Source organism: Chelonia mydas, chromosome 6, assembly GCF_015237465.2.
Source record: "Chelonia mydas isolate rCheMyd1 chromosome 6, rCheMyd1.pri.v2, whole genome shotgun sequence".
Lineage (NCBI taxonomy): Eukaryota > Metazoa > Chordata > Testudines > Cheloniidae > Chelonia > Chelonia mydas.
This window is the reverse complement of record NC_051246.2, coordinates 24,818,346-24,842,898: the sequence shown is the minus strand read 5'-3', so window position 1 is coordinate 24,842,898 and position 24,553 is coordinate 24,818,346. Positions and strand designations below refer to the sequence as shown.

General features: G+C 46.0%; 1 protein-coding gene across 1 annotated transcript in view; it reads right to left on the bottom strand.

Moving 5' to 3' along the window:
• Positions 1 to 24,553, bottom strand: part of CRACR2B (calcium release activated channel regulator 2B) — a 76,291-nt gene that overhangs the window by 28,656 nt on the left and 23,082 nt on the right. Inside the window, exons 2-7 of the mRNA XM_043547926.1 lie at positions 18,468 to 18,719; positions 16,758 to 16,869; positions 8,319 to 8,490; positions 4,342 to 4,488; positions 3,520 to 3,610; positions 2,514 to 2,606 (exon numbers count right to left, since the gene is read on the bottom strand). Coding sequence (XP_043403861.1) covers positions 2,514 to 2,606; positions 3,520 to 3,610; positions 4,342 to 4,488; positions 8,319 to 8,490; positions 16,758 to 16,869; positions 18,468 to 18,719 — 867 coding nt within the window. The remainder of the gene's footprint in view (positions 1 to 2,513; positions 2,607 to 3,519; positions 3,611 to 4,341; positions 4,489 to 8,318; positions 8,491 to 16,757; positions 16,870 to 18,467; positions 18,720 to 24,553) is intronic.

The following is a 24,553-nucleotide window of genomic DNA, read 5'->3' as shown; positions in this document are numbered from 1 at the left end:
GCTACACATTGAGCGGATGTTTCCAGGGAACTATCCACAATGACTCCAAGATCTCTTTCTTGAGTGGTAACAGCTAAATTAGACCCCATCATTTTATATGTGTAGTTGGGATTATGTTTTCCAATGTGCATTACTTTGCATTTATCAACACTGAATTTCATCTGCCATTTTGTTGCCCAGTCAGCCAGTTTTGTGAGATTCCTTTGTAACTCTTCGCAGTTTGCTTTGGACTTAACTATGGTGAGTAGTTTTGTATTGTCTGCAAATTTTGCCATCTCACTGTCTGCCCCTTTTTCAAAACACTTTGCACGTTTTGCTTACCATCTCATTTATCACGTGGAAGCGAGTGAGGCTCCCCTGTATTTTTACCTCAGTATTAGGAACTGTAATAGATTCCTAACGTAAGATGCACAGTGCTTTATCCTAATGCTGTTGCCAGCCAAGGTCATTCAGTAAGAGCATGGCCCTTGAAGCAGTGTGAGATTTGGGGCCAAATCCTCAGAGGACATAAGTTGGCCCAACTCCAGTGAAGTCAGTAGAGTTATGCCAATTTACACCAGCTGAGGATCTGGCGCTGGGACACTATTCTCCATTCCCACCCCTATACACATACCCAGCGTGTGTGCGCGGGGGGCAGAGAGGGGAAGGGCACAGGTCTAATAAGCACTGAAGAACATGGCTACTACTCATGACACCCCTTTAGAAAGTCCTCATTAGATCAAAGCAAGACCCTCTCATCCAGTTGACATACAGAATGATATCATTCATTGTATAAGGAGCTGAGCACACCCTACACAAATATTGACACAACAATTACCCAAGCAGCATAGCTTTACATGACCCAGAGCACTTATTTCTTCCCTATACTCTTTTAAGAGACGTAGCCATACAATAACAAGGAAGAGTAAACATAGTTGCCCTTCCTTATCTTGATAGAAAGGGGACCAGCTGGCTGAAACGAGGATTATAGCAGTGTTGGAGTCAGGCCAACGTTTGGTGCCTGTAGGTCACAAGGTACTAGTACCTCTTGTGGGTGGGAGGTCGGGCTAAATTAAAGTGGGATCCCCTATTTCTGGTGGCTGAAGTCAAACACCAGAAGCCTATGAGAGCAGAATGTAGGAATGCTGGCCCAGTATCACTGGGTCCTCTGATAGGCTAGTAGATATGCTTGGGGTTAAGCCCATGCTCCTGGTTAAGAAAGCTACACCATGACAGAATGGAATACATATAGTCTGAAGCAATATAGGAGATTTGCAAGCATCTCAGTATGGGATTTACCATATTAGATTGCTTTGGTGGTCCATCTAGTCTGGTATAAACTTTCACAGAGAGCTTTAAATCCATAGATCTCAAAGCACTCTACAAAGGAAGGCAAGTATGTGAGTTATAGAGAGGTTAAGTCAATTACCCATGGTCACATACATCAGCACCAGAGCTGGGTATAGAACTCAGGCATCCCAACTCCCAGTCTAGGACACTGCTGACATGACCACAACACCTCCTATACTCATGCTTCAGAGGAAAGCAAAGGCCACCATAATGCACATGGTCACTTGTGAAGGTACATGAACAGGTGAGAAGATTCCTTCTTGGCCCTGTGGACGATCAACCAATACCGCAAATTAGGGGTATTCTATTTTTTGTCAAGGTACAAATTTCTTGGTCAAGGTATAGTCAAGGTCCAGACCCCAGAGAAAATAACAATAATAAAAAAACAACAATAATGATAAAAACAAAGAGTCCAGTGGCACCTTAAAGACTCTCAGATATATCTGAGCATAAGCTTTTGTGGGTAAAACCCCCACTTCTTCAGATGCATACAGACTAACACGGCTACTCCCTGATACTTGTCAACAATAATGATGAGTAAATAAAAAGATTTCAGGATCCATTCAAAAGTATCTTGTGGTCTGGATTTGGCCCATGATCTGCCTATGGATTACCCCACCATGAAGAATGAGACAGGAGCACCCCAATTTCAGCACATACAACTGAAGTAGCATAAAATTATCCAAACCCTTTTTAAATCCAGCTGCACCATTTTACTCCATGAGTTATTCTGAAGGAGATAGAAAACACAAACCACAGAGGTTAAGGGGAATTGCTGCTGGTGTTTACATGCATGAATTGCTTCTTCAGCATGGCTTTGCTGATCAGAATTGTGGAAGGGGACACACACACACACACACACATGCGCGCGCGCACGCTTTATTGTACATCCCTCGCCAAATTATATTATCCTGCAGGAAGAAGAGGAGATTCCAAAGTGGATGGGACATGAATACAGTAGCATTTTTAAATGAACTGTGGTAACCAGCAAGAATGCTCAGGGCAGAGCCTAGCTGGAGCAGTAGGCAGGAACTGGACTGACTGGTGCAATGCAGCCAACTATCGCCCACTCTCAGCACAACTTCAGGAGCAGGGCGGTAGCTTTCAGGCTTGCCAAGGGCAGTTAAAAAGGAATTAAAGAAAGACACTGTGGGGCACCTATTTCTTCAGGAAGGCCAGGTTACCTTCTTCTGTCGGTAGAGGATTTTCTCAAGCTCCTGCTCCTTGCTGCGCAGCTCCTTCTGCAGCACGTTGCTCCTGTCGTGCCTCTGTGATTCCTGCAGAGGGGAAAGACCCACAGATTTTCATACTGTCCAGAGAACCCTGGACTGACATTTCCCAATACCAGGGACCAAAATATCATTGCTGCCCAGGAGCCTGCCACTAAATGACCCACCACAATCCCCTCCTGCTTCAGAGACAGGGAAGTTGTAGGGCTCTCCAATGAGCCTTGTATTGAAGCCAGTTTCCCACCTGGTGGTTTAGTCTCCCTGGGGAACATCCAAGCTTGTTGCTGATCCCTTGGCCCACCCATTTCCCAACTCTTTATTTTTTGCCACGCACTGAAGAAGATTTACAAGGAACAGCTGTCTCTTTCTTCCAACAGCCTCATTGCAGGGGAGTTGCTCACAGAAGAGGAGGGCAGGGCAGGGCAGAAGACACACAGCAGTTCTTCTAGAAGATGGTTCTGGTTGTCTTTATAGTCTTCCCTCATGCTAATTTCCCCTGACCAAATGAAATCTCAATAGTCCCTCTCAAGCTGGCTAATATCACAGATGAGAAAAGGACACTCCACAATTAACATCTTCTGCATTGAAAACAAGAGGGTGTTCTTCAGGCCCCTTGAGAGCAGAGACCACAACCTCCCAACAAGGCAGAGATAAAAGGTGAAGCCCAGATTAGGCGGTAGCTGTCGTCAGTGCCAGAGCATATTAACTGAGGTTCCTGAGATGCACCATGAGCACTGCAACAGGGGGTGTCCTGGCCCAATCTCCTCCAGCTAACACAGATCCTTGCACCAGTTGAAGAACAAGGCCACTGAAGATTTCAACAGAAGTCACACGGGGAGCAGAGGCAACAGGGTCACTGCCCTTGCAAATGCAGAGGAAACCAAATATTTGCCTCATTTATTAATCAAAATGCATGCCCAGCTGAGCACGTGTAGGGAGGAAATGGCCAGGCAGGATTTACCTGGCAGAGCAGTTGTTCCTTTTCCGCTTTGATCTGTTGCTCCATTTCTTCATAAAGACACCTGACTTCTCTGTCGTGGTCTGTCTCCTTCCTACCAAGGAGAAAGAGCGTGTGAGGGAGGGAGACTGAGAATGAATGTGAAAGGAAAAGAAGGAGAAATAAAGAAGGAGAGGGAGTGGGAAATCTTCATTCTCAAATAGGAGGATACAGATTTAATTTAGAATCCACACTAATAGCTTATGGGTATTACCCCAAGCACCTGGGTTTACATACATTGATAAGGGATTTCATGGCCACTCGACATCCATGGGAGCATATTTATTTGCACACAGTTTTATTTATTAGAGTCATCCATCTTAGGTACTTAATATGGCTTCCACATAGTATCTGAGTATCTCACCATCTTTAAAGTATTTATCTCCACACCATTCCTGTGAGGCTTGTCAGTATGATTATCCCCATATTACAAATGGGGAACTGAGGCACAGAGAGACTACATGACTTGCCCAAGGTCACACAGGAATTCAGTGACAGAGGTCTCCTAAGTGCTACACTGGTGCCCTACTCACTAGACCATCCTTCCTCTCTGCAAGGAGAAAACCACATAAGTTGGAGCTAGGACTCTGGCTAGATGTTAATGCCAAATCTGGAGGGAATGGGCTAAGAGAGTCAATGCGGTATTATACGTGGCACAGAAGTCTCCTTTTCCTCCTTAATCCCAGCCTCCGCCAGTTTCTCCTTGCATTTTGGGATAAGGCAATGAGTCAGGTTGCATCTAAATGAGTACCAGCTGTTTTCCAGCTGCCATGGAGGCCTTCTTACCTCTTCAGTGCCTGCTCCATGGATTCCTTCTCATAATGCACCTCCCTGATGTACGATGAAACATGGAACAGGAACTCCTCAAAGCTGGCCAAGAGATCTGGCTGTTCTTTCCGGAGACGAGTCCAAAGCTCCCGAACCTCATTGTGACTGGAGCAAAGATAAGAGCGGGAGAGCCGGGGAGTTTCCATGTTATCACAGGATTGGTATTCCTTCTAACTTACACACGTTCAAGTAAAGAAGGGCTGCCCTGCATTGACCTCAGAGGTTGCACTGGACGGGCCTGTAATACTGAAGTGTGGGGGGTGGACCACGACTGGGAATGAAGACTACGAAGTAGTGGGTGGCCAGAATGAGGTAAGTCATCCCAAAACCACCCTATAAAACTAACTCAGCATTGCCAATGCCAAGCATTGGGAAAGAAAATCATGAGTCAGGCCCCTCCAAAATCACGAGGCTTAAAATAAACAATAAATAAATAATAAAATTGGGTTCAACCTAATAAAAAGCAGCAATTATTATAAGGCAAGGATTTTAGAGCTACTTTACAAATATTAATTATCACACAGCTACTGTGAAGTAGATCAGCATTACCCCATTGTTTTACAGGTGAGGAAACTGAGGCACAGGGCGGTGATGTATCTTAACAAAGTCCCATGCCAAACTAGTGTCAGAGGTAGGAGTCATGCCTTCCAGTCCCTTTCTCTAACCACCAGACTATGCGACTTTTAACAAAAACCTGAGATGATTCACCCCCTTTCAAAATGACCCAAGCATTCAAACACTTTAGAGCAGTGTGGACTAGCGGATAGAGCACTGGATTGGGACTCAGAAGACCTGGTTTTATTCCTACCCCTGCCACTCTCTTCGGTGACCTTGGGGAAGTCTCTTCACCCCTCTGTACTTCAGTGTCCCTCATCTGTAAAAGGGGAATAATGATACTGACCTCCTTTGTAAAGCGCTTTGAGATCTACTGATGAAAAGCACAATATAACAGCTAGGCTTTATTATTATTTTTCGCCGCTGGAACCATGCATCTGAACTTACTGTTTCTTTGTGCGCGATGGGGAAAAGATGGAAGGGGTCTCCATATTCCTGTAGGAATGGGAGAATCCCTCCTAAACTCACAGTTCTTCTCGAAATGAAATAGGAGGCTTAAAATGCTGCTCCCTGGGAGGCAGGGATGGGGGGAGAGTTACTTCTGTGCCCTATTTCTGGAGAAAATCTCTTTGGGGCAGGGACTGTCCTTTCGGTCTGTGCTTGTACAGTGCCTAGCACAGTGGGGTCCTGATCCAGGACTGCCAGGCACTACTGCAATACAAATAATAAGACAGACCAAAAAATGGAGACTAAGTCTTAGCACTCTGACTTTAAAATAATAAGGAGACCTAGCTCTTCAATAGCCCTTTTCATCGGTGGACCCAAAAGCACTTCGCAAAGCAGATCAGCATCATTCCCCCCATTTTATAGATGGAGAAACTGAGGCACGGAGGAGGAAGTAACTTGCCAAAAGTTACCCAGCAAAGTAGTGGTAGAGCTGGGAATTGAACCCGGGTCTCATGACAAAAAAACAGGAAATTAAGGGAGAGGTGTTCAAAAATACCCAAGGGATTTAGGAACAGACCCCATTGACAGTCAAACAGGATGTGTGCACCTAAACCCACTAAGTGCCTGCAGAACACATTTAGTTGACCACTGAAAGCTTTTATATTTGAGCTGATCGACATTTTTCAAAGGTTTTTCCCATCAAAAAATGGTCGTTTTTCCCCCCAACAATTTTTTTGCATAAATGTTGTCATTGACTTTTTTCATTTTTCATGACCTGAAATATGATCATCAATATTTTTCATTACCAAAACCCCAGATTTTATTGAACAAAAATTGTCCATTTTGAACTCTCTGAAACAAAATCAACACCACTTTGTGATTTCCCCTTCCCCCACAGTTTTCAACTAACGCAGCTTTGTATTCATCTTTTGAAAAAGCTAGTTTGACCGATACAAATTCAATTTTAACATCAATTTCACTATATGTTTCTGCTGAACATATAGACTCCATCTAGTGGACAATACAGTGCAAAATATTCCGTTTAACTTGGACAACTCTTTCACTGGGATATTTCTCAGGGGACAGAGGTGAAGGGCAATGGATGCTGTTTAACTGGGATGGTAATATCATTATGGTAAAAGTGACCAGGTGGTGCTGTTTCACATCAGTTTCCCAGTTCTTTTTCTTAATGTGTGAGCAAGTTTTTAGTCTGAAAAGAAATGCCTGTTTGTTTTGCAAGGCTCCAACGAGGAAACTTTGTGAGCAGCAACAGAGTTTGCGCTCTGCTTTGGTCTCTCACTGGAGTCAGTTCTTGAGTCAGAGTTGCTCCCTGGGAACTGGGCATTGGTGTTGGCTGAGATTCCTGAAAGAAGAGATTGTCCTGGATGCTGTTTGATCATCTCTTTCCCAGAATTGGTATATGTGCGTAAATAAAACAAGTGACACTTTGGGTATACCCAGACTCTGCCTCACTGATTTCCTCTGCCCTGGAAAACACCCAGCAAGGCCTTGGAATTCTGCTACTGCCAGGCAAGGGGGCAATACTGGTCTCAGAAAAAGGAGCAACGACATCATCAGTTCCACTTACTGGGGCCACATTTACCCTGTTGCAAGTGACTAAGTGGTGCTTAGACAGATATACACGTCTAGTCTTAAAGAAGCTGTCAGATTTCAAAAGAAATAAGATAGGAATGAAGCCGGTATCATTTTGTTCACTGCAGCATTTTATGGCATTCACTATATTTTTTGGAACGTTGCCTGTTTATAACCTCTTCTCCTAAATCAGGCGAGGTTGTCTATGGGGATGCTTGCTGCATGGCACATCTAAATTCCTTTGGACAGTAACCAAAGACCATGCCACCTTAGCCTAGTGAATAAGTTATATTTCTTTAGGCAAGGTGATCAGTTCTGTTGGGGTTTAGGGCAAATGTTTAATTTTAAAACTATTTCTCTGGGCCAAATAAACTTTTTCCTGGGCTGGTGGATCTGTGACCGTTTCAAGGAACATCTCAGGTGAACCAATGAGGATAGAGACTGATTATATACATCACTGGAAAGTTGGACACTCCAGCTTTGATTGATGTATGGCAGCTTCTTCTACCTATCATGGTTCATGATGTATCCAATCATACGAGTAATATTTGAGCTGTGCATGTACATCCACTGTGCCCTGCTCTTTGGAGCAGCAGCCTGGCCTATGACCCAGCCCGACCCACTCCTGTTCATACTTAAAGGAGAATTCTGAAAATGAGGAGGAAAAAAAATCCTACCAACTGAGGAATGCGCAGCCATGTATTTCAAAGAATGATCTGCCCTGGGGTGAATGCTCCGTCTGAGGGGATGACTAATGACATATACATCAGATCTGAATTACCCAGATTCTCTGGGTGTTCAGATTCAAGTCCCAACAGGGTCAATTTACTTCCTCATCTTTCTAGGTGGATCAGCCAAGCTTCAGGCAGTGCATTGTGCAGCCATCTACAAATAAGACCTTAAAGACTAAGGTCCTCTGCATGGCTGTTGAAGACCTCATGGCACTTTTGGAAAGACAAAGAACTCATCTCTTTGCCTAAATCCTCCCCACACCCATGGTTGTGCTGCGTACTGTGCACCAATTGGTTGCCATCCTGATGACAGCAATACTTCATAGCTGAAACATGAGTCTATAGCCTGTAAAGTTCTTTGGGAAAAGTGCTGTATTACAGGCCACTGGTGAGTATTCAGGCTAGATATCCCAGACTCCCTTGCATTTCTCAGGCAACACATGAACTTGACACAAGGTTGGGATACAAAGTGCTAAGGCAACGCTTCTGAAAGCGTGTCCTTGAAGATAGCCAGCAGTGCCAGGTCAACTTCTCTCGGTCCGTGCTGAAGCACTGAGGTTTTGCTACTGTAAGATCAGACCAGGACAGAATTTGAGAGTTGAGACTTACTCTTCAAAGACCTGGGCTGCGCTGAGCTGCTCCATCATTGAACAAAATCGCTTCTCCTCTTCGTCGTCTGTCTGGTCCAAGTCGTCTGACCAGCCTGACTCAAAGGTCTCCTCGAGTCTGGAGTGATCTGTACTCCCAGACCCTTGGTACAGCTCAATCCCGATGAACTTCCCTGCAGGAAGGGGGAGGGAGGGAAGAGGGAGCCGGTGGTCACACTATATTTAACACTAGGAAAGCTTTGAGGGGCAGCCTGAACCAGCTCCAGTAGAGATGGCCAAATCCAATGGTGTCTATTAAACACTGCCCTCAGAGAGCAAACAGAGAGCCTGTTCTTGTATCATTATGAACGGGAGGAAATTGGTAAGTATCTAGTAAGAGCTGAAGCAGCCCCCTGCTGGAGGCTCAGGAATTCAGGACTTTCAGCTGATGTGCATTTTGAGTTGAATTCATTACACCACAGTTCAGGCATGATAAGAATGGAAGGGTGGGCCTGCACCTAAGGCAGTGGACTGGCACTGGGGGGTTCAATTCCCAGCTCTGCCATAAGCTCCTTATGTGATCTCGGGCAAGTCACTGAATCTTTCTGTGCCTCAGTTTCCCAGTCTGTAAAATGGAGATAAAAATCCTTCCTCTCTCCTGCCCTGTGTCTACCTTGTCTGTTTAGACAGAAAGCTCTTTGAGGCAGGGCCTGTCTCTCGCTATGTGCTTGTACAGTGCCTAGAACAGAGTCTCTCTGATCTCACTTTGGATTTCTACCGGTTCTACCATAATATTAATAATTCTCCTCTCACCCCGCTCGTCTCCCCAGGTAATATGCTGAACAAAATGAGTACAGCTCTCTGAACAAGGCCCCCTCCCTGCAAAGATGGCTCCCTCTCCTCGGGTCTCAGTTTATCCGGAGCGCTGCACTAGGAAGGTGGAAAATATTGGGAGTTGAGATGGAAACGAGTGGGCAGGAAATTCTTCCTAAAGGAATACATCAAGTGGCTCACTCTAGAAAAAAAAAAGATTTTAATGCCAAAAGGGATCATTATGACAATCTAATCTGCCCTCTTGTGTAGCATAGGCCGGAAGACCTCACTCAGTGATTCCTGCGTCAAGCCCATCACTTATGTTGGAGTTAGAGCAGGGTCGGGCAAACTTTTTGGCCTGAGGGCCACATCGGGTTTCCAAAATTGTATGGAGGGCTGGTTAGGAGAGGCTGTGCCTTCCCAAACAGCCAGGCATGGCCTGGCTCCCACCCCCTATCCGACCCCCCATGCTTCTTGCCCCCTGACGGCCCCCCTGGAACTCCTGCCCCATCCAACCCCCCTGTTCCCTGACCACCTCCCCAGGACCCCTGTCCCATCCACCACTCCCTGTCCCTTGACTGCCCCCCGCCGCCCTATCCAACCCCTCCTCTCATTCCTGACTGCCCCTGCGGCTCTGCAGCTGGGCTGCCTGGCAAGAGCTCGCAGCCCCGCCACCCAGAGCATTGAGCCAGCAGAGCAGTGAGCTGAGGCAGCGGAGGAGGGGCCGTGGGCTCGCCTCCCGGGCCAGGAGCTCAGGGGCTGGGCAGGAGGGTCCCACGGGCCATAGTTTGCCCAACTCTGAGTAAGAGTGTAACTTCAATACCTGAAAAGATACTGGAACAAACGATTAAAGACTCAATTTATAAGCACCTAGGGGATAATAAAGTTGTAAGGAATAGTCAGCACAGATCTGTCAAGGACAAATCATGCCAAACCAACCTGATTTCCTTCTTTAACTGGGTTACCGGTGGATGTGGGGAAGCAGAAGACATGATATATCTTGATTTTAGTAAAACTTTTGACTCAGGGCTTGTCTTCACAGATTGAGGCGGCTGCAATCAGTGCAGCAGGTGTCAATTTAGCAGGTCTAGTGAAGTCCCACTAAATCGATGGCAGAGCGCTCTCCGGTCGACCCTGGTACTCCACCTCCCCGAGAGGAGTAAGGGAAGTCGACAGGAGAGTGTCTCTCGTCGACGCAGCACAGTGAAGACACCACAGTAAATTGAGCTAAGCTATGTTGACTCCAGTTAAGTTATTCACCTAGCTGGAGTAGCGTAACTTAGGTCGATTTACCCCCATAGTGAAGACAAGGCTTCAGTCCCTCGTGACATTCTCATAAGCAAATTAGGGAAATACAGTCTAGATGAAATTAATATAAGGTGAATGCACAAATGATTGGAAAACCATACTCAGAGAGTAGTCATCAATGGGTCCCTGTCAAACTGGGATGGCATATCTAGCGGGGTCCAACAGGGGTCAGTCCTCAGTCCAGTACTATTCAATATTTTCACTAATGACTTGTATACCGAAGTGGAAAGTAGGCTTATAAAATTTGCAGATGACACCAAGCTGGGAGGGGTTGCAAGCATTTTGGAGAACAGGATTAGAATTCAAAACCACCTTGACAAATTGGAGAATTGGTCTGAATTCACCAAGATGAAATTCAGTAAAGATAAATGCAAAGTACTTCACTTAGGAAGGAAAAAATCAAATGCACAGCTACCAAATGGGGAATAATTGGCCAGGTGGTGGTACTGCTGAAAAGGATCTTGGATCAAGACAGAATATGGGTCAACAATGTGATGCAGTAGGCTAATATCATTCTGGGGTGTATTAATGGGACGGTTGTATGTAAAACACAGAAGGTAATTATTCCACTCTATTCGGCACTGGTGAGGCCCCAGCTTGAGCACTGTGTCCAGTTCTGGGCGCTGCACTTCAGGAAAGATGTGGACAAATTGGAGAAAGTCCAGAGGACAACAACAAAAATGATAAAAAGTTTAGAAAACCTGACTTATGAAAAAAGCTTAAAAAACTGGGCATGTGTAGTCTTGAGAAAAGACGACTGGGGGTGGGGGGGGCCCGAACCTAACAACCATCTTCCAATAGGCTAAGGGCTGTTCTAAAGAGGATGGTGATCAATTTTTTCTCCGTGTCCACTGAAGGTAGGACAAGAAGCAATGGGCTTAATCTGCAGCAAAGGAGATTTCTGGCTAGATATTCGGAAACACTTCTTGAGATACGGGTAGTTAAAGCTCAGAGAACTGCCTTCCAAGGAGGTTGTGAATTCCTCATCATTGGAAGTCTTTAAGAACAGGTTAGACAAACACTGCTCAGGGCTGGTGTAGGTTTACTTGGTCCTGTCTCAGCACAGGGGGATGGACTAGTTGACTTCTCTAGGTCCCTTCCAGCCCTGCGTTTCCATGATTCTAGCTTTAAAAAAAACCCAAAACCATCCAGTATGGACTTAAAGATAAGCAAGCAGAGGCACAGGGAGCCAGAGTCTAGTTTCCTGAGCCAGGAACTTCTGGGTTCTAATCCCTGTCCTGAAATATATTTATGACTCTCGGGAAACCACCCAACTCCTCTGTGCCTCAGGTCAACAGCAGAGTAGAATCTTAACTCCATCCTTCCTGGCTCCAAGCTGCATGCTCAGACCACATGTCTACTGCATCCTTTCCATTACCTAGAGACAGTGTTTTGGTATGTCATTTGTATGATACACACTGCAGTAAAGCACAGTGTTTTGTTTTATTTTGAATGAGATCCCGTCATTCCTCTCAGCCTGCCCCTAATAGCCTTGGTCAGTGCTCTCTGTGCTAATTCATAGACTATGAAAACTTCAGTCTCAATTTTCGTGTCAGTGAAAGGCCATAAACGTGTCCAGGCAGTTGCCATTCTCTGATATGTGGAACATGCCCAGGAAATAGGTGGGTTGCACTGTAATAAAAGTATATCCTTCTCTAGTAGCAACAGTTTAACTATCTGCACTTGAAGTGACTGCTGTAACCCTACAGGCTTGATGCCAGCATAAAGTGCCAAGTCTGGTATGGAAGGCAGGCCTGCTGGGATTCCTGCCTGATCGGATTAACTCATAAACCTCGGAGCAATCCAGGAGAGCAGAGTACCTGGCAGTGCTTATCTCCCATTATTGTTATCTGGCCAACCATATGCCACATGCAGGGGTGAAAGTAATAATAAATTCTTACCAGTACGGGGGCCGGCGCCATGGATGGAAGGGGCGGGGCTGCGGGGGAAGTCAGTCTCCCCCAGCTGGTCCATCCGTGCTGCCTGGCCTCTGCCACCCGGAGCTCCGGCGGTAATTTAAAAGGGCCCAGGCTCTGGCTGCTGCTGCAGTAGCTGCAGCAGCGGCCGCTGGGACCCTGGGGGGTGGGGGTGGGGGAAGGGGCAACAATGCTAAAGTGCTGCGGCAGCGATTGAATGTCATTGCCCCTTTTGGCTCACCTGTCGGCAGCCCTAGCTGTAGGGTCCCTGCTGGCAGAGCTGCCAGCAGGGGTGGGGAAGGGGCAGCAACGTTAAAGGAGGGTCCTTTGCCACAGCAGCGCTTTAACGTTGGTGCCCCTTCTCCTCCCCCACCCACCGTCAGCGGCCCTGCCGGTATGGACCCTACCAGCAGGGCTGCCAACAGGTGGGTGGCAGCGCTTTAACATGGGCTCCATATGGGCCAGTACCGGCTTCTGACCGGTACGCCGTACTGGCCCGTACCGGCTCACTTTCGCCCCTGGCCACTTGCCAGTTACTCATATAAAGAGTCCCTGGTCCAGAGAGTTTAAAATTGAAAGAGGCAGAACACAGGAAGCACCAGGACACACAGAAGCTGGGTCAGGTTAGACATTTGTCAATATACTTCTGTGTTTCTGCAGTTTTTTATAAACCAAAACCCAGCTCAGCTTGGTTAGTGTCAAACACTATACCAGAGGCCCTTCCTGCTGTCCAGGTCTGTTCCTCAAGGTCTCTCTTAAAATCCCCTGAATAGGAATTCAGAATTCCTCTTAAAGACACAGAGCCTGATTGACCACCAAGTCACTCCAGTTTTACACCAGTTTCAATGGGCCAGACTGGAGTAACAGAGCAATAAATCAGGCCCACTGTCTGTTGTGTTAATTTTGATGGAGTAAGTGGGTCCATAGAATCAACATGACCTTGTCTTGAGAGAAGGGTCTCCCTTAGATTGAGGAGATGGTAACACACACACTCGGGCCAAGGTTTGCACAAGTGGTTACCAATTCTGAGTGGCTCCATTTTTGGATGCCCAACTTGAGATAAGGGAAAGCACTGAGTATCCGCCCTCTTAAAACCAGGACCTGTAGAGTATCTCATAGGAACATAAGAATGGCCACATTGGGACAGACTAGTGGTTCATCTAGCCCAGTATCCTATCTTCTGACCGGGGCCAGTGTCGAATGCTGCAGAGGTAATGAACAGAACAGGGCAATTAGCGAATGATCTATCCCCTGTTGTCCAGTCCCAGCTTCTGGCAATCAAAGACTTAGGGACACTCAGAGCATGGGGCTGCGTCCCTGATCATTTTGACGAATCGCCATTGATGGACCTGTCCTCCATGAACTTATCTAGTTCTTTTTTGAACCCCGTCATAGTTTTGGCCTTCACAACATCCCCTGGGAACGATTTCCACAGGTTGACTGTGCCTTGTGTGAAGAAGTACTTCAGTATGTTTGTTTTAAACCTGCTGCCTATTAATGTCTTCGGGTGATTGGTTCTTGTATTATCTGAAGGGGTAAATAACGCTTCCGTATTCACTTTCTCCACACCACACACGATTTTATCGACTTCTCTCATATCCCCCTTTAGTCGTCTCTTTCCTAAGCTAAACAGTCCCAGTCTTTTTAATCTCTCCTCATACAGTAGCTGTTCCAGACCCCTCATCATTTTTGGTGCCTTTCTCTGAACTCTCTCCAATTCTAACACATCTTTTTTGAGATGGGGTGACCAGAACTACATGCAGTATTAAAGGTGTGGTTGTCCCATGGATTTAGACACTGGCATTATGACATTTTTTGTCTTATTATCTATCCCTGTCCTAACGGTTCCGAACATTGTTAGCTTTTTTGACTGCTCCTACACATTGAACAGATGTTTTCAGAGAACTATCACGATGACACCAAGATCTCTTCCTTCAGTGGTAACAGCTAATTTAGATCCCATCATTTCGTATATATAATTGGGATTACGTTTTCCAACTTGCATTGCTTTGCATTTATCAACACAGAATTTCACCTGCGATTTTGTTGCCCAGTCAGCCAATTTTGTGAGATCCCTTTGTAGCTCTTCACAGTCAGCTTTGGTCTTAACTATCTTGAGTAATTTTGTATCATCTGGAAACATTGTCACCTCACTGTTTGCCCCCCTTTCCAGATCATTTCTGAATATGTTAAACAGCACAGGTCCCAGTACAGATCCTTGGGGACCCTCCTATTTACCTCTCTCCAATGTGAAAACTGATAATTTATTCTTACCCTTTGTTGCTTGTTTTTTTCAGCAGTTACTGATCCGTGACAGGACTTTCCCTCTTATCCCAGAAAGACTGCTTTCTTTACTTAAGAGCCTTTGGTGTGGGACCTTGTCAAAGGCTTTCTGAAAGTTCAAGTACACTGTATCAACCAGATCACCATTGTCCACATGCTTGATGGTACCCTCAAAGAATTCTAATAGATTGATGAGGCATGATTTCCCTTTACAAGAGCTGTGTTGACTCTTCCCCAACATATTCATCTACATGTCTGATATATCTGTTCTTTACTATAGTTTCAACCAATTTGCCTGGTACTGAAATTAGGCTGAATTAGGTACTGAAATTTACCAGCCTCTAATTGCTAGGATCACTTCTGGAGCCTTTAAAAAAAAAATCCATATCATATTAGCTATTCTCCAGTCATCTGGTACAGAAACTGATTTAAATAATAGGTTACATACCACAGTTAATAGTTCTGCAATTTCATATTTGAGTTCCTTCAGAACTCTTCGGTGAATACCATTTGGTCCTGATGACTTATTACTGTTTAATTTATCAGTTTGTTCCAAACCTCATCTACTGACTTCTCAGTCTGGGACAGTTCCTCAGATTTGTCCCCTAAAAAGAATGGCTCAGGTGTGGGAATCACCCGCACATCCTCTACGGTGAAGACTGATGCAAAGAATTCATTTAGCTTCTCCACAACAGCCTTGTCTTCCCCAACTGCTCTTTTAGCACCTCTATTGTCCAGTTGCCCACTAATTATTTGGAAGGCTTCCTCCTTCTGATGTATTAAAAAAAATGCTTTTGCTGTTAGTCCGTGTCTCTTTTGCTAGTTGCTCTTCAAATTCTTTTCTGGCCTGCTTAATTACACTTGACTTGCTAGAGTTTATGCTCCTCTCTATTTTCCTCACCAGGATTTGACTTCCAATTTTTAAAGGAAGTCTTTTTGACTCTATTTGCCTCTTTTACACTGTTGTTTAGCCATAGTGGCATGTTTTGATTCTCTTACTGTTTTTGTTTTGATTTATTAGTTATTTTATTTCCTACTGTTTTTATTTATTGAGTATTTTTATCTCAGATTGAAGTATCCCAAATGCCAAGTCACTTTTGGAAAATCTCGGCCCTGATTCATACACTACCCCTCTGCTCCGAGCCAGAGAGCCGTTAAACTGTCCACGTAGCCTAGCCACACAACCCACCACATACAGAGATGCCTCTTATTTAAACAATCAGAGCCAACAGGGAGTGTATTTTCTAAGACTTCATGACCAGCTGGAGGAATGGAGTGGAGGTCATGGAGGTCATTATTGTTATACACATTCCTCTCCCTCATCAGTTGTGTCTTGAACTGCATCGGCAGCTGCTACTGTGGACTTGTTTACCATACCAGCATTTTCTAATGGCTAATAAAGAGTACTTGTAACCAACAGGAAAGCAGGGCTTCATTTCTCTTCACTGTATTATCAAACTAACAGCACTTTCATCAGCACAACAGGACAGCTGAAGTGCTGCGTCATATAAATCCATAAAGGCATAAATCTCTACTACTGTGGGTAATTAATCATGGGAACAACTTATCAAGAGTGGTGATGGATTTGCCATCAAGATTGGATGTTCGTCTAAAAGATACTCTCTAGGAATTATTGTGGGGAAGTTCTATGGCCTGTGTTATACAGGAGGACAGATCAGATGATCACAGTGGTCCCCTCTGGCCTTGAAATCTATGCATGGAGCTGATTTCCAAGGTGCGGATTTTGTCCCCTCAGAAAATAATGTTCCTTATGCAGCCGGTTGACCTGGGATTTCCTGCCTGCTGGGAACACCAGATGGAAGCCCAGGCATGGCATGTGGCCAGTCAGAGAGGTTCAGAGGTATGGCTGGCAGTTACGTGGAAGTACTGCAGAAGCTGATAAAAGGAATGTTCTACAGGACTGGAATGACAGGAATGCCTAGGAGAGTTGGGAGACATCTCAGGGTTATGATATACACACATGACCTAGGTTAATATTAACATAGGGTGGAGAAGAAACAAGAAGGATGGGCCAACTGGTTGCAGGCAGTTGGCAGGTGAGGGTTTAGAGCCAATGAGCTCTGCTCCATCTCTCCTATATACATTTTAACACATTACCCACGTCTACCTGCTGCTCTTACCTAGTCCCATGCTGAACTCGACAGGCGTCAGGTACCCATTATTGTCCTGCTCCAGGCTGTCAAAGACAGCCTCCAGCTGTTCTGGGGTCAGGGGCAGTTCACTCTGCAGCCGCTGGACAGACAGGAGGAGGGACAAAATAAATACCAAACTCTGGACCCACCCACAGCCCAACTTAAGTCTTTCCAATGACTCCTACTGGGCTTGGATCAGTGCCCTCACACCCACCCTACTGGGAGTGAGATGCTGCAACTGTGAAGACAATGCAGCTGGGCCGGTATGAAGTAGTTTGGAATGCCCATCAGCACGGGGAACTAGATTAATGGCCAGGACTGTGCAGAGGGCATTTTGCTTTCTACGGGTTATTTGGTTCTGAGGAGCATTCTTCCAGGATCGGCCCTTATCCCCAACTTCCTCCAGTACCACCTGTTATCTTTTTAGTTGTCCTCTATCATCTACTGGGCTTTTCCTGTCATTCTGACTGAGGAGGGCTGGCTGTGGCTCTCTCAGAGCATCAACACCAGTTAGAAGGACTGCTTATGGCATAACAATGTGGTATTATGGGTACCAGCGCCCTCACCCATGCTACTCCTATCAAAGAGGACACATGGTCTTGGGGACTGGGATTCAGAAGATGATCTGGGTTGAACTCCCAGCTCTGCCACAAACTTCTTGTGTGGCCTTGGGCAAGTCATTTAATCTCTCTGTGCCTCAGTTCCCATCTGGTAAAAGGAGAATAAGAATACAAACCTAAATACACAAAGGATGGGAGAAAGAAGATTAACTCTTCAGGGCAGGGACCATCTCTTACTATGTGTGTGTGCAGCGCCCAGCACAATGGGCCATGATCTCAGCTGGGGCTCCTCGGAGCTACCATCATACACATAACGAAAACCACAGCAGAGATCCTAGTAGTGCTTGTTAAACAAACAGCTCTGGCTAAAGCTTAATAAAACCTCTTATTAAAAGCACATGAAACTAGGCATTGCACAACCCAATACAAAATGACTCAACAGCTCTTGTTTATTAAACATAGTGTATGCCGGTAATGTTAATTGTTCAGAAAGAGCTGGGACAGAACAGAATCCCAGTGTGACCTTCCTGGTATGTACACTAAAGGGAATTATCCTACTTTTGATACAGCTGTAAAACCCCAAGATTTTAACTCAAAATAGGAAGCAGAGAGATGCCTCTCTCCACATCACAGTCATAATTCAGTCCTGGAACTAGTTTTTAAAGGAAAGAGACCATCCACAGAAATTATAGGTACAACCAAAGTGAGAAAAATCGAGCAATGTGTCTTGTTATCAGGGCCATGGTGGGGAGATGGGACACAATATTTTTGAAAAGAAGTGTCAGAATTCTGAAATCCCCTGCCCCATGCTGTAGAGTAGGCCAGGGTAGTGGTGACGATAAAGGGGGTGAATTTTGGAAAAATTCTGACAACTTTTCTCCTTCTCCACCCCAAAATTAGAAATTTCCATCAAAATGTTATTTAAAAAAAAAATCACTCTGCTTCAGTTCTCTCTGTTTTCCAGTGGGCTACTGGCACAGTCCACCTCAGAGGGGCCATGAGACAACAGAGGTTATACATGGCCTGACCAAGAGCACCCAGCAATGTGAGGTAAAGCAGTCCCCCTTGAGTGCACATGGCACACATGGTTCCATAGCTTCCTGCCCAGAAGCAGAACAGGAGGATTTCCTCCCCTTACCTGCATGTCCAGCTTGGTGATGAAGCCCTTCTCCTCCTTGTCACACAACTGAAAGAGCTCCCTGGCCTTTTCCAGCATCTCTACCTGCATGTCCTCTGCTTTGCTCAGGTGGAGGCTGGAGGAGGCTCTGGCAGCCACGCCATCCTCGTCCTCTTCCTCTTCTTCCCACAGGGCATCCAAGAGCTCTCGCCTCCGGTTCTCCATCTTCCCAAAGCTCTCCCGGCCAGGGTCCAACAGCTGCAATGGAGGAAGCTGAAATAGTTAAATGAAAATGAACTGCAGATCACACCTGCTCCAACCCACCATACACACGCTTCAGAGAGAGGCCAACTCACGGCAGGTTACCTAGTAACGCCTCCTTGGTCAGGAGCGCAGCACCGAGAGCATCTCACGTCTTTGACTGGGGTCACTGGGGAGGCAGGAGACGAGGCCTCAGATGGAGAGAGGGCAATACCTCTGATTGCCTCACAAAGAGCTGCCTGCTACAAACAAGGTGCAGGCATTCCTGAGCTGATGTCAGAGAGCTAATGCTCCTGGCTGCGATGGGGCTGGCTCTTGCCATGTCCTCACACAAAGACATGCACACCTTCTCCTCAGTCCTGCAGTGAAGTCACAATTCTCCATTGGCAACAGTCGGTTGCCAGGAAAGATTCATCAGGATGGGATCATGAACTAAGAGAAGATGGTACAGGAAGGAGCAAAGCCCTTATTTAAACAAACCCAGCAATTCTCAAGAAGGGCTGCATATTCTTTAAGGCACTGAGCTGGGACCCAGGAGAGCTGGGTGCAATTCCTGGTTCTGCCGTGGGCAAGTCACTTTAGTCTCTGTCCCTTAATTTCCTACATGCACAATGGGTATAATAATCCTTCCTTACAGGAGGCAGGGTTTCACTGTCCAACCCTAGTCATTCCCTCCACAGGCTGGGCGAACTATGCAGGCAGCATTTAGGCTCTGGAGAGGCAAAGTGAAAGTAATAAGCCATGGCAGCTCAGTGGTGACGCTCAGCAGAGTTAAGAGCAGCTCAGAAGGCAGCCAGTTCCATTTCCCCCCTCCCCCCCCCTTTGTAGATGGGATGTGGGGAGGGGGTTCTAAAGTGTGGGGAGGATAAAATCCTTTGGGTTGAACAAGGTTTCCATGGTGGGGCAGAAAGGAAATAGAAAGAAAAGCAACCCTCAGGAGTGTTTAAGATAAAAGTACCCCCCCCCCCCACTTCCCCCCCCAACTATTTGATCTTACCCCTTCCTGCTAGTAGCTTCTCCCCCTGCCCAGTGTTTAAGGACGGCTCACCCACTACTGTCAAATCTGCACCACCAGGGTGATGAAAATCCAGAACAGGGGGCTGACCAACACACAGAGTACCATTTTGGTGGGGATCAAGGAAAGTTTTCACAACCAGGGGTAGGGAGAAGAGAGAAATAAGTCACACACCTCCCCACTCTCCTCAGCTTGGTTCTCCTTCCCTGCCTTTTCACTTTGATTTTCAACTTTTTTTTTTTTTTAATACATGTGGGGGGGGAAGGAGATTTTCAACCACCCTCCCCCCATTTTATTCAAGCATAAAGAAAAGTAAGAAAATGTTTTGCATGGGACATGAGATGGGAAATTAAATAAATAAACCAAACAAACACTTTTCCCCCTTATCTCCAAGCCTACATGTTCTGAGAACTCAAAAGCTGCCAAATAGAATTTTAATCTAAAATGTTCATTTTGTAGGAAGAAACACACACACACACACACACAAACAAACTTCAGCTGCCATAGAAAACAATTTCCAATAAGTTATGAGCATCTATAGCATTGCTACTGTGATACTGTGCGTGTGTACACACACACACACACACCCCACCTTCCCAGTGAGAGGCTCAGTACAGTTCCCTATAGACTGTTTTTCCTTATTACCAGTAACACATTTTAAGCCTTCCTACACCAATTGCTTTAGATTTCAGCTCTGCATTGCAGGGAAGGAGTGAGCAGGACAAGAGGATTGAGACAGATTTAACAGCACTAGCCAAGGAATTTATTTAATTTTCAAGAAATTAAGACCATTGTCCAGGTGCAAGAACAATAGCTGAGTAAATTTTTGTTTGCACTCTTGATACACTGGAAGGACAAAGAATGTCATGTACGTAAGCAAGAAGTAACTGACACTAACCCAAAAGGACTAGGCAGTCTTTTGTTCATTATTGCTATTTGGAGAGTTAAAATGTGGCTCTGCTCTGAAAAGTGACTGAGTAAAAAGGTGTCATTTTTATCTACGAAATATCTTCCCTGAGAGCATTCAGAATCAGGTCTCCTGATTTTTAACAGCAACCATGATGACATATTTATTTACAGTATATTATTCAGATGTCTCTGTGTGCTGTATAGATCTCCAGACAAGCGGTTGTCCCTGGTAAACAAGGGAAACAAAGCTGGAAGTTGAGCTGTGCGGAAGCCCATTGTTTGTATCTGTCATCACAGTTGCATTCATTAATCCCCTCACCTGCCGTTTACTATAATAAGCCTTTATACTTACTGTTCTTGTAGTCCTGTAGAGCCAATACAACATTTGGAGACTGAGCTGGACTCTATTCCAGCTTATGTATCAATAACTTAACTGTTAACTCATTCCTGACTGCAGAATCTTTACAGAAAGAACTCACCTTGATTTTCACATTCTGGGTTGAGACTGCAGGGTAGGCACTCACAAAAACCATCCTTGGACTGCGTAGCTTAATGAATGTCTAAGGAGACAGGTTATGTGGCTATACCTTGATGGGTGATAATTATGGGCAGTAACAGGCTATACTGCAGAAGCTCCCAGGAGAGAAGAGTTCATTCAGATCACTGTTTCATAAAGTGGGTGATTTCCTCAGTGTCTCTAATCGCATAGGAAAGTTAAAACATTTAATAGAGAGTCATCATTACTACCACTAAAAAAGAAAAGGAGGACCTGTGGCACCGTAGAGACTAACCAATTTATTTGGGCATAAGCTTTCGTGAGCTACAGCTCACTCGGATGCAGTGAGCTGTAGCTCACGAAAGCTTATGCTCAAATAAATCTGATAGCCTCTAAAGTGCCACAAGTCCTCCTTTTCTTTTTGCGGATACAGACTAACACGGCTGCTACTCTGAAACTACTACCACTGTTCTTCTAAAACAGACTGGAATAGGCGTATCGTCCTCGAAGCCTGAGGGACGCAGTTTGGTCAATTGCATGGTGGAGTAAATTCACACTCAGAGCACTGTAAAGTAAAAAACTTCACGCCCAGGGTTTCAAGCACCACATAATCTGGGCCTTTGCCAATGCCAGGTTGGAGAGTGGTGAGTCTGACAATGCCAACCTTATGCATCTGTTAGCTTAGCTGAGTGGAGTCTTGCTGGAGTCCAGTGTCATCTCTTCGGAGCGTCACCCTGTAGTAAGCAGAAAACTTGCTCTGCCCGGGGTGTGAGAAGATGGTGGCTTTGCTGTTTGAGAGAACACTGGGTGACCCTGTAGCTGAAACAAAGGTAATTCTGTCTTCTCACTGATGAGTGGCAATGCCAGCCAGAGTGGGAGGGTACCATGGCTAGTGTGTTGGAGAGGAGGGATTGCAAGACAAGGGGAAGAGCAGCATCAGCATTGTACAGATGGGAGGTAACGAGGAACAAAACAAACATGTGACACTGAAAAAGCCTGCTCTGTGGTGTGTGTAGGTGGCGGTGAGATCTCTTCAGTCACTGCCAGCACACGCAGGCCTCATCTTCCTTGTTAGGAGATTAATCATTTCCATTTCAAAAGTGGGAGCAGCCCACATGGATAATGAGCCCAAGGCACTGTTCTTTGGTACATAAAAGGTTGAAGAGGCAGGATATTCTTGCCCAATTATGAGACCTATTCATGAGCTGGAATCAACCATCTCCAAGACAAATTGCTACCCTCTACCCCCAGCACATCATCATTTTATCAAAAGACCCCACTTTATTATAGTTCCCAAGTAATTAGGAGACCTAAAAGCCTTCTAATTAGAAGAGCTCCTGGCAAAGTGAATCTGAAAAGGTTTGAATCACCCAGCTAGAGGGTTAGCTAATTAATTCTGCATTTCGAGAGAGAGTTCTCTCTTGTGTAGAGTGCTCCATTGGCTCTGGTCTTCAGGTGACCCTGGCTGACTTGAACAGAAATAAAAACATACTACATAAAAGGGAACATGGTAAGCAAACCACTCAAAACTTTCAGGGACTTTTCTCTACATGACTATATATTAAGAAGTTCTTCTTCACCTGTGTACAGAGAATGGGGCTCTTTGGGGCAAAAGAACTCAGAGATGATTGGCTTTTAGCCCAGTGGAATCCAAGTTCTGGTCAACTGAGGGGCAGAACTGTCAGCTTGCTAGGAGCCCAAGAGCCACAGCTAGCTTGCATCAACAGAGTGGGTGCCTTCTTCTTTAGTGCCAAGGAGCAGCCGACAGAGCCTACAGGTCCCAGCACCCAGTGCTTTACCTCTAGCCAAGTGGCTTGCCCCAGTAAGGCCCCTGCCTTCAGGATGCGAACCAACAAACAACGTGACATTTTACTATAGTTAAGAACGAGACGCGCACACTAGGGAAGGACAGGAGCACCCTCAGGATTACCTTGCTCCTATGCCAACTGGGAAGGAAATTCATTTAGATGATCCTGGGCGAGGACTGTCATCTAAATCTAAGCTGGTACTGGGGCATCTGGACTGAAGGAGGAGAGACCTTAAGGACGTTACTATTGATGCCTGGATGGGACTCTGGTTCTGCTGGTGTAAACCAGACAGACGCTTTCCCTGCTGGATCATTGTTGGCAATGTGGTGCAGGACAAGCTCCAAGTCAATTAGCTGCACAGCTCTAAAGGAGAAGCCTGTGAGCACAGCACTTCTCGTAAACCTGGGCTGAGCAGGACCCAAGTCTTGTGGGTTACAGCAGCTGTTTCCTGCCACAGGCTTTGTTGTGGCTCAGCAGGCAGCAAAGACAGTCACCAGATCCTGGGGGGCAGTTTCCTTAGCAAGAAGGCCTCATGGAAACGGACCCCGGGCCTTAGCTCAGAATGGAGTGTCCCTGCCTAGACACAGCGGAATCAACCGCCGGTCAAGGTGGTGCCCGTGGGCCTTGCTTCACTGAGGCAGGGAGTCCACGCAGAGTGCAAGTGGAACTTTAATCCCAGACCCCCATGCCTTCTAGTTAATCATTATAGAGTCAGCACTAAACAACATGAAACTAGCTTCCAGAAGGGCTGAGAAATGCCAGAGAGTCAGTGTGGGCTAGAGCAGCATCCTGGGCCTGCTTCTGCCCTGCTGCGTGACCTGGGTCAAATCACTGCACCTCCCTGTGCCTGCCGTGTTGCCAACTCTCATGAATTTATCATGAGTAAGGGGCACCGGAACAGGGGGAGCCAGGGGGCCATGGCCCCCACACTTTTTCCCACAAGCGACGGGGGGTGGGAGGAAGTGGAGAGGAGCGAGCAGGGGGCAGGGTCTTTGGGGGGAAGAGACGGCATGGGAGTGGGGCCTTCGGAGAACGGGCAGCGCAAGGGCGGGGGCTTGGGGAGAAGGGGCAGTGCAGCGGGAACAGGGCCATGGTTCGGGCACCGGTGGCTCCCCCCACACTTGTAGGGACTTTCTGCCACTCCTGTCATGAGTCTCATAATAGCTGATGTTTTATTTAAAGCCCCAGCTCCTGGAGACAGGGGATTAAGAGAGAATCCCAGCTTTCATTAAAAAAAAAAATAGGAGTAAGTTTCTAGCCCTTATGTTTGGAGAGAAAAGGTTGAAGAGGTGAGCTGAGCCCTCCCTAAGGCTCACAAACCAGAAGGCAAAGAAAAAAATCCCAAAGCTCTTACTTTTTGGCAAGAAAAAAAAAATCTCAAGATTTTTAAACCAGTCTCATTGTTTGGTGCCCCACTCATAGTTTCTGACTGCTTGGCAGCGCTGTGCCCGTATCCCCTCACAGCTTGTGCTTGTCTTATCTATTTAGGGTGGAAGTACTTTGGGGGCAAGGACTACCTATGGGTGTGTTTGTACCTGGCTACTTCAGGAGTACAAATAAAACCCTTCCTATTTATTAAGACGTGTCAGTCTTTGTCTCTATTCTCTTTTGATTTTAA